The following is a 9,651-nucleotide window of genomic DNA, read 5'->3' on the forward strand; positions in this document are numbered from 1 at the left end:
CGAGCCGCGCCTGCGACCTACACCACAGCTCATGGCAACACCGGATCCTTAACCCACTGAGCGGGGCCAGGGATCAAACCTGTGCCCTCATGGATGCTAATCAGATTTGTTTCTGCCGAGCCACAATGGGAATCCCTTGAGTACTATTTCTTTGCCTTAAAACCTTCTCAAAGTAGACTTATGGGAAGTAGTCTTCTGAGCCTGGGAGCCACTCACTTTATCTGGTGGAGGAGGAGGAGGTCCTGGGTGCAGAGGTGACCCAGCCCCAGCACCACATGCTGGCGCTCCTGCCCTGCCGCCTCCATGGCTCATCCGTTTTTCCTCTGAGCTTCCCCACCCCCACACCCCAGTTCCCTGAATCTCCCAGAACCTTCTGAGATGCTCTCAGCCCCTGGGCACAGTGTTCCTCACAGAATTCTGAGTTGCCAGGACCCCTCCAGCCCACTCCCCACTGGTCTGCACTAAGCTGGCAAGGCTCTCCCACCTCATATGCACCCCCACACACAGCACTGCCCCCCTCGGCCCCCTTCTGCCCCTAAGCCTTTCATTGATTGCTTCCCCAGGGGACAGAGAGTCCCGGGTGAGCTCTGTGTCACGCTCATTGGATTTGTTCAGACGAGGCCAGGCACTGCCTCCTGTGGGGGTGACCTGCCATAGTATGGAACCACCCCTGACCCCCCTGCCCACCTGAGCTGGGCTGAACTGGAGGCCTGGCTCACTCCATAGAGCTGGCCCGTTTCTGGTCCATGCTTCCCGGGAGAGGCTGGGGAGCTTCCTCGCCTACCAGGGAAGCCTCCCTCCTAGCAAACAGGACCCTCTTAAACCAACACACATCTTTCTTCCTGTTGACTCTAAAGCGGGTACCAAGTCCTCTCCCGGCTCAGGTGACGACAAGACAGACCTCAGGGCCCGGCCAGCCTGCTGTCAACAGCTCTGTCCACACTGTTTCCTTTCACTACTCCTGGGGCACCTTGTGGCCACTTTGTCATCAGCTGCGCTTGCGCGCCAGACAAGGACAGAGTGTGGCCTGAGTGGGACATGCCCTTGGGAGGAGGCGGAAGGCCAGGCCCTCCGAACCAACACCTCCCCCCTCCCCCAGGTCCTGGATTTGCGCCGCCTCTATTCCAATGACATCCACGCGATGGCCAACACATATGGCATCGAGGCAGCGCTGCGGGTGATCGAGAAGGAGATCAAGGACGTGTTCGCCGTGTACGGTAGGTGGGGGCCTCCCCGTCCGTCCAGTTCCGCAGGAAACTGAAATTCGGGCGCAGCGAGCATGGTGCCCATGGGGACCCTCAGAGCAACCATGGGGCAGGGGTCATTGGCAGGGCAGTCATGGGTCCCGTCCCTGAGGCCCCACCCCCAGCATTTCTCACCCACTGGCCTCTGAGGGAGCTTCCACTTCCCCATCTAGCCCTCTGGGTTTCAGTTCCTCAGTGCAGACAATGCTGTTAGGCTCTTGTGTCCCACAAGGCTGCCTCCTGCGCTTCGGGATGGAAGTGCAGAGAAAGCTGTGATGACGGCGAGGGGGTAAATGGGGGCTGCCCAGCCCAGGCCCAGGGTTAGGGAGCTGAGTGAGTAGGTGACAGAGATGGGAGGGGACAAGCTTGAGCACTGCCGTGTGTCAGGTGATGCCGCCCCAACTGTCCCCTCGTCACTGCTTAACCCTTCCCGCTGTTGCTACCCATGTGACAGGTATCGCCGTGGACCCCCGCCACCTCTCCCTGGTCGCTGACTATATGTGCTTCGAGGGTGTTTACAAGCCACTGAACCGCTTTGGGATCCGGTCCAACTCCTCCCCTCTGCAGCAGATGACGTTTGAAACCAGCTTCCAATTTCTGAAGCAGGCCACCATGATGGGTCAGTCCCCTCTCCCGAGCCTGCTCTGGGCACCTTTCCTCACACCTCCCATGCTGGGGAGGCCTTGAAGGCTCATGAAGCAGCTGGAGTAGGGGGAGCAGATGGAAAGCTGCCTCTGGCTTTTGAAGGAAAGGGTGAGGGGCTTCCTCTCTCTGAAAGGCAGAGGCAGTGCTGCCCCAGAACCTCAGGACCACTCCTCATGACCTCAGGCTCCCATCCACCCAGCCTCAGTTGAGCCCCCCCGAACCCCTTACCTCACCCCCAACTTCTCCCTCGGTTACCACCCAGCCGCCTCACAAGCATTCCTGTGTCTTTCCCAGGGTCCCACGACGAGCTGAGGTCTCCATCCGCCTGCCTCGTGGTCGGGAAGGTTGTCAGAGGTGGGACGGGCCTGTTTGAGCTCAAGCAGCCCCTGAGATAACAGCCTCCATGCACCCTGCGCCTGGCCTGCTGAGAACCAGGGACTGGTGACAGCGCAGAGCCTGGCAGTAACCTTGGGGGAGTCCAAAGAGCAACTGGCCTCTGGGCTGGACCAGCTTCACCTGGGAAGTGGCTGCATTGCTCATCCTTGCCCCCCTCCATCTCAGGATGCAAACATTCCCCTCCAAGTCAGTCATCAAGGTGGCCAGACCTCCCAGCTGTGCTACAGGAGGCCTCAGAGGGGGAATCCCTGCCCCCCGACCCCCCCACCCCAGGGTAGAGAGGACTCACTGCTATGAATAGGCAGTGACCACAGCCAGGATTCCTGGGACTCAGGCCATTCTTGCTGCCCCACGGCCCACTCCTCCCAGCTGCACCAGCCCCTGGGGAAAGACTTCCCAAGGAGGCTTCCGCTCAGCCTCTTTCCCTGGATGAAGCACAGCATGGCAGAGACGTCCACCCACGCAGCTTTTGTGCCTGAGGCAGAGCCCTGGCCCTGCTGGTGTGTGGCTACGTGTCCTTCTAGACCAGATCAGCCCTGAGTCTGGGGCTGGTCTCTCTGGGGCCACAGCTGCTCACTCCATGCAGAAAACTCTGAATCGCCAATCCAGCCGCCTCTTTTGAACAAGTTGCTGGGCTCCCTGCCTTGCTCTGCTCTCAGTCTAGCACTGAGGCCTGCATCCCTCTCTACAGGCTGTACCCCATCCGGGGTCGTCCGGCCTCCCCTGATCTCTGGCACCAGCAGCAGGGGGCCCTGGCATGAACAGAAAAGTCAGAGGACTTGTCCCAAGACTTTGTAAAATCAGGGGCTGGTTCTATTTTTGTCTAATGTTATTCCAGCTCAGGCTGAGTAATAAACATCACTGGGAGGGAAATTTTTTTCAAATATTTGGGACTTTTTGGTTATGTGCTCAGCTTGCCATTTCTGCATTTGTGATTTGAGGACTCAAGACTGAGATTTTTCAGCAGTCCTGTCTCGGGTTCCTCTTCCTGTTTCGTTGGGGTTTTTTTTTTTTTGTTGTTTTTTTTAAGGCGGCGGGGGGCGGGGGGGTTTCCCTTGGCAGAGGATGTGGGAGAAAGCTCAGCCTGGCAGCCTCCCGCTCTGACACCAGCCTGCTCCTGTGGTGTCCCCTGCCACAGCCGCTTCTGGCTCTGAGTTTGGGAGCGCAGAGCAAGTGGGTGGGAGCTGTGTGTGTCTGGGATGGAAAGGGAGAGTGACCACGCTGCTTCCTCAGACACACAATGGGACCCAGCCTGTGTATCCTGGGCCTGCACCAGGGAAGACAGCTTCTGAAGGACGCAGGAAGAAGGATTAGGATGGGACCCTGTACCACAGGCTGAGATATGTGTTCTCGGAGTTAAAGGGCCAGTTTACTGCTTGATAATATCCACTCATACTAGAATCGTAGGGGAGGTCCTTAGAGGAGGTTTCAGGTACCCATTGGACAAGTGAGCTTGGGGTTGGTTACCCGGCCAACATGGCTCAACCCCACCAGGGCACTGCGGGCAAGAAGGGGGAGGAGCAAGTCCTGAATGTGGATAGGGCATGGATCATGCATGCTCAAATCAGACCCCAGACCTGCGTCGGAAGCGGGGGTGACGGCCCCCTTCCCTTTCTGCCCGACCCTCAACCCTCCAAGTGTGTCCTGGGCTTGAAGTGGGATATCCCTGGTTTGCAAGCAGACGCTCAAAACCTCTTACATCTTGGTGGACCAGAGATCCTCCCCTTGCTCCCCCGCAAGATTACACACTCCCTTCAGCAGCTCTCTGTTCAGAAGCCTCCATGGTGGCCTCTTTTGCTGGTTAGACAGCTCGTTCTTAGAACTATTCTCAGTATTATAAATGCTTTTTTCTGAGGGCACAGTTGGTTTTTGGAAAGAGCCTCAAGTAGGTCCACATCCGATCTAAGGGAGAGAACAGATCAAGCTGCACGGTGATTTTATTTATTTTTTTAAAGGCCGCACCCGCAGCATATGGAAGTTCCCAGGCTAGGGGTCGAATCAGAGCTGCAGCTGCCGGTCTGCGCCACAGTCACAGCCACGCCAGATCTGAGTCATGCCTGCTACCTACACTACAGCTCACAGCAATGCTTAAACCACTGAGTGAAGCCAGAGATGGACCCCACATCCTCATGAACGCTAGTCCGGTTCTTTATTTTTTTCCTAGGGCCGCTCCTGTGGCATATGGAGGTTCCCAGGCTAGGAGTCTAATCGGAGCTGTAGCTGCCAGCCTATGCCAGAGCCACAGCAACGTGGGATCCGAGCTGCGTCTGCGACCTACACCACAGCTCACGGCAATGCTGGATCGATCTTTAACCCACTGAGCAAGGGCAGGGAGCGAACCCGAAACCTCATGGTTCCTAGTCAGATTCGTTAACTACTGCGCCGCGACGGGAACTCCAGAATTTCCTTTTTTTAAAGCTGGATAATATTTTATTGTATGTATATATCATATTTTGTTTATTCATTCACCTGTCAATGGCTCTTTGGGTTGCTTCCACCTTTTGGCTTTTATGAATAATGCTGCTGTGAACCTGGGGATACAAATGTCTCTTTGGAGTTCCCATCGTGGCACAGCGGAAATGAATCCAACTAGAAACCCATGAGATTGCAGGTTTGATCCCTGGCCTTGCTCTGTGGGTTAAGGATCCAGCCTTTGCTGTGAGCTGTGGTGTAGGTCGCAGACCTGACGGATCTGGTATTGCTGTGGCTCTGGTGTAGGCCGACAGCTGTGGCTCTGATTAGACCCCTAGCCTGGGAACCTCCATATGCTGCAGGTACAGCCCTAAAAAGCAAAATAAATAGATAAACAAATAAATGCCTCTTCAAGTCCTTGCTTCCACTTCTTTTGGGTTTAGACCCAGAGGTAGAATTGTTGAATCACTCAGCAATTCTGTTTTTAATGTTTTGAGGAGCTCCCACACTATTTTCCACAGTGGCTGTACCATCTACATTCCCACCAACAGGGCACAAGCGTTCTGATTTCTCCACGCCCTTGCCAATTCTTGCTATTTCCCATTTTCTTTTATTTATATAATCAAATCCACCAGGCAATACCACCTCATACCCATCATAATATCTTAGCCATCCTGACAGGTGTGAGGTGATACTGCTTTGTGGATTTGATTTGGGTCGTGTTTTAATCAGACTCTGGGGCCCTCAGCTGGTCTGTACCTGCAAGAGAGGAACCACTTAAGAAGTGTCTCTCCATTGCTTGCCAATCTTAAAATTTTGAGTTTACAATTGAATTGGGGGCTGTAGGAGTCTGGAGAATGCTCTTGAAATAGGAAAGACTGGTCCTTAAAAGCGGACTAGGTGACAAGTCGTCTTTCAGTGACTACACTCTGAGTAGGTGGCCCTGGACTGCAGGGCGAGCAAGCCGGTTGCCGCCTGTGCTTGAGGCCATGCAGTTCAGCTGATGGATTTGCCAGGCCCTCTGCAGCTTTCCCAAACCTGGGGCAATTTTCTCTCTCCTGCCTGTTTACACAGGGCTCCTAGTTCAGCCACAACCGCCAAAATGGCTACAGTCTAAAGTTTCAGTATTTCAACACCATCAAGCCCCCCTTCTTCCAAAAGTCTGCTTAGAACAGAAGTTCTCAACTCTTCGCATTGGAACCACCTGAGGAGCTTGTATAATGACTGATTCTAGGACCCCATCCCAGAGATTCCTTTTTTTTTTTTCCTTCTTATTTTTAGGGCTGCACCTGTGGCATGTGGAAGTTCCCAGGCTAGGGGTCGAATCAGAGCTACAGCTGCCAGCCTATGCCACAGCCACAGCAGCGATGGATCTGACCCTCATCTTCGACCTACACCACAGCTCACAGCAACGCCAGATCCTTAACCCACTGAGCAAGGCCAGGGATGGAACCCACAACCTCATGGTTCCTAGGCGGATTCGTTAAACCACTGAGCCACGACGGGAACTCCAACCGTCCCCTCCTGTTGGCGTGATAACTCTTCAACATTGGAGTCGTGGACGGCAAGTTTCCCTACGAAGATCTTAAGGTCTGATCCCTGCACTCAAAAAGCAGGAGTGCATGTGTGTGATAAAGCTCTCGTGGTGCCAAGGACGCAGTGGAGTTCAGAGGATGCCTTGATCAGCTTCACCTGGGGGGTTGGCAAAAAAAGAGACTGTGATGCTTCTGGCTAGAAAGCAGGAGGCTCACAGCTGCCTCTAGCCCAGCCCATTAAGGAGACTCTGCATCTTCAACTTACAAGTTCCTACCAACTGGGCACCTGTGGGGGCAGGAGGAGGGGACACTGGACCAGCAAGAGTTTCAAGACGCAGCTCTGAGAAGTTTCCATTTAAAAAGCTAAGCTTGGAGTTCCGTCGTGGCGCAGTGGTTAACGAATCTGACCAGGAACCATGAGGTTGCGGGTTCGGTCCCTGCCCTTGCTCAGTGGGTTAACGATCCGGCGTTGCCGTGAGCTGTGGTGTAGGTTGCAGACGCGGCTCGGATCCAGCGTTGCTGTGGCTCTGGCATAGGCCAGTGGATACAGCTCCAATTAGACCCCTAGCCTGGGAACCTCCATATGCCGCGGGAGCAGCCCAAAGAAATGGCAAAAAGACAAAAAAAAAAAAAAAAAAGCTAAGCTTGAGTTACTGAATGAGGATCATGCCTCCGGTTCTTGAAGCACCTCCTCCCTCTTTCCAGGAGAGGTAATCAGGAGTTCTGTTTTGTCTGGGACACATCCCCGCTTAGGAAAGGCCAGAACCTGGTCCCAGGGGATAGGGCTGAGCACCTCATCTCGCCTGGGCTGCCCTTGGGTGTCCTTAGAGCTGTTGAGCCTTTGGTGGTGGTTGTTTTGTTTGTTTTGGCCATGGCATGTTGCGGCTTGACGTAGGATCTCGGTTCCCAGACCAGGCATTGAACCCTGGGCCACAGCAGTGAAAGCAATGATTCCTAACCACTACACCACCAGAGAGCTCCCGGAGCTGCTCAGCCTTTGAGTAAATCGAGGAACCCAAGAGTTTGGGCTCAGAGGCCTGGAAGGCACATTTCAACCTAAAAAAATCCCACCCACGCCCTTCCTCTTCTCGTTCTGCACCCACCCAACCTTGCCCACTGCACCAGGCCCCCAAAGATGCAGGCCCTGCCTTCACAGATCTTGTGATCTGGGGCCCCAAACATGCAAGCAACAGGAAATTCAGCCCCTTGTGGTCTGGCTAGAGGTTGAGGAACCCACCAGGCATCATGCCAACCTGTGCCCTACCCCTGCCACTCCAGATAGGGACAGCGTGCACCCAGCTGGCTCTAGGGGGCTTTGGGGAGGGGGCCGAGTGGGGAGGGAAGTGAATCCAATCAGGAGTCCAGTCCTCGCCCACCCTCCTCATGAGTCTGCTTCCACCCTAGTCGCTTTACCTACTCTCCTGAGTATAGGAGAGGCCGCCCTGTGGTTCAGCCTTAGGCCTTTCTTTTCGAGCAGCGGTCAGCCCTGCTCAGAGGTCAGGCGACCCTGCTGGCTGCTGCTTTCTGGACTGGTTTCCCAACACTGTCGTCTCAAGGAGCCAAGCCGGCCCTGGGCCTGCGGCCTCACATGTGATAGTTTCAGGAACCCTAGGCCCTGGTTCCCCTTCCTTGACCCATGGTTCTTGCCTGGAAGCGTGAACCTAAAGTCCCCATGCATTCAACCGGTCAGACCTCAAGAACGTCCTTGAGCAGCGTGGCTGCCTTTCAGGCAAGAAACTGAGCCGTAAGGAGTTCCTGCTGTGGCGCAGTAGGTTAAGGACCTGGCATTGTCTCCATGCCAGCTCAGTTTCGATTCCTGGCCACCACAGTAGGTTAAGGATCTGGTGTTGCTGGCATAAGTCAAAGCTGTGGCTCAGATTCAATCCCTGGCCCAGGAGCCTGCCAAAAAAAGAGAGAGAAAAAGAAAGAAACTAAGCCGTGAAATTGGATTCCTCTTGGAATCTTGGGTCCTCTGCTGACAGCTACTTGTTCTTTCTGTGCATCAGTTTCCTTGTCTATAAAATGGTCTTTAAAATTATGGAGCGCCTGTTGTGGCTCAGCAGATTACAGACCCGTCTACTATCCATGAGGATTCATGTTCGGTACCTGGCTTCGCTCAGTCGGTTCGCTCAGTGGGTTAAGGATCCGGCGTTGCCGGGAGCTGTGGTGTAGATCACAGACATGGCTCAGATCCCACATTGCTGTGGCTCTGGCGTAGGCAGCAGCTGCATTTCCAATTTGACCCCTAGCCTGGGAACCTCCATATGATGCAGGCACAGCCCTAGAAAATAAGTATTCACAAAAGTATGTGCAGCTATATGTGTTTACCTATATACCAAGTCGTTTTTAGTGAGGGTAGGGGGCAGTTTTGCCCCCCTGGACGTTTGGCAGTGTCATCTCTGGGTATTAAACAGGAGAGGGGGGTGTTCAAGTCATTTAGCGGGTAGAGGCCAGAGATGCTGCTGCATATCCGATAATATAGGGGCAGCCTCTGCAATAAAGAATTACCTCCCCTTTCTCCTGGCTGGCAGCACAGGGGCCCCATGATGCCTGGAGTTACTGTAAAAGGCGTGAACCAGTGGGAGTCTGGAGCTCTGCCAGCCTTCCTCAAGAGGTCCAGGAAGCTGAACGGCCCTGAATGGGTGGACCCTGTCAAGCTGGCCAAGCATACAAAGCCGACGCCCTGTGATGAGAACTGGGTCTTCTGCAGCACAGCAGCTGGACCTCCGGGGCCGCGCTGGGGACCCCTCCATCACTAGGATCTTTGGGGGATGTCAGAGAAGCAGTGTCCTGCTTGACCACTCAGCACAGGCTCCAAGAATGCCACCGGGTCCTCCAGGCCCTGGAAGGGCTGAGAATGGTGGAAAAGGACCAAGATGGGGGCTACAAATGGGCACATCTGGAACAGAGAGATCTGGACAGAATCACTTGGCAGGTGGGAGCTGCCAACAAGAAGCATTACAACAAGTGATGCTGAGTTAATAAATTGCCTCATTTGTAAAAATAAATAAATAAATAAATAAATAATCAAAACATCCAGCCCTAAACATCAGTGGTGTGGAATTTGAAAAACCCTGCCACATACACATAAGGGGAGGGGTGTCAATTATTTCTTTTAAGAAACAGAATCACTTGCATTTTAGCCCCTCTGAGAGGTAAGCAATGGCATCTCAATTTAATTTGCAATTCTCTATTAATAATTCTGAGCATGTGTTCTCTTGTGACACAGTGGGTTAAGATTCCGAGTTTCACTGCAGCATCTTGGATCACTGCTGTGTCTCGGGTTTGATCCCTGGCTCAAGGACCTCCACATGCTGTGGGCGTGGCCAAAAAAAAATCTGAGCATCTTTTCATAAATGTTTTGGCTAGTCTGACTTACATTTATGAGAACTGTCTATTTGTATCCTTTGCTCTTTTTT

At 53.8% G+C, this 9,651-nt stretch overlaps 1 protein-coding gene and 1 pseudogene across 1 annotated transcript in view; both read left to right on the top strand.

The window, feature by feature from the left end:
* Positions 1-3,169, top strand: part of POLR1A (RNA polymerase I subunit A) — a 79,009-nt gene extending 75,840 nt beyond the window's left edge. Inside the window, exons 32-34 of the mRNA XM_005662406.4 lie at positions 1,100-1,217; positions 1,699-1,863; positions 2,184-3,169. Of these exons, the coding sequence (XP_005662463.3) occupies positions 1,100-1,217; positions 1,699-1,863; positions 2,184-2,284 (384 nt within the window). The 3' untranslated portion in view covers positions 2,285-3,169. The remainder of the gene's footprint in view (positions 1-1,099; positions 1,218-1,698; positions 1,864-2,183) is intronic.
* A 5,481-nt stretch (positions 3,170-8,650) lies between these two features.
* Positions 8,651-9,279, top strand: LOC110259988 (small ribosomal subunit protein eS19 pseudogene; annotated as a pseudogene).
* The last annotated feature ends 372 nt before the right edge of the window (positions 9,280-9,651 follow it).

The sequence above is a fragment of the Sus scrofa genome, chromosome 3 (genome assembly GCF_054392235.1).
Source record: "Sus scrofa isolate SSC_HxYL_T2T_F1_AM1 chromosome 3, Sscrofa_HxYL_maternal_Yorkshire_Landrace_v2.0, whole genome shotgun sequence".
Taxonomy (NCBI): domain Eukaryota; kingdom Metazoa; phylum Chordata; class Mammalia; order Artiodactyla; family Suidae; genus Sus; species Sus scrofa.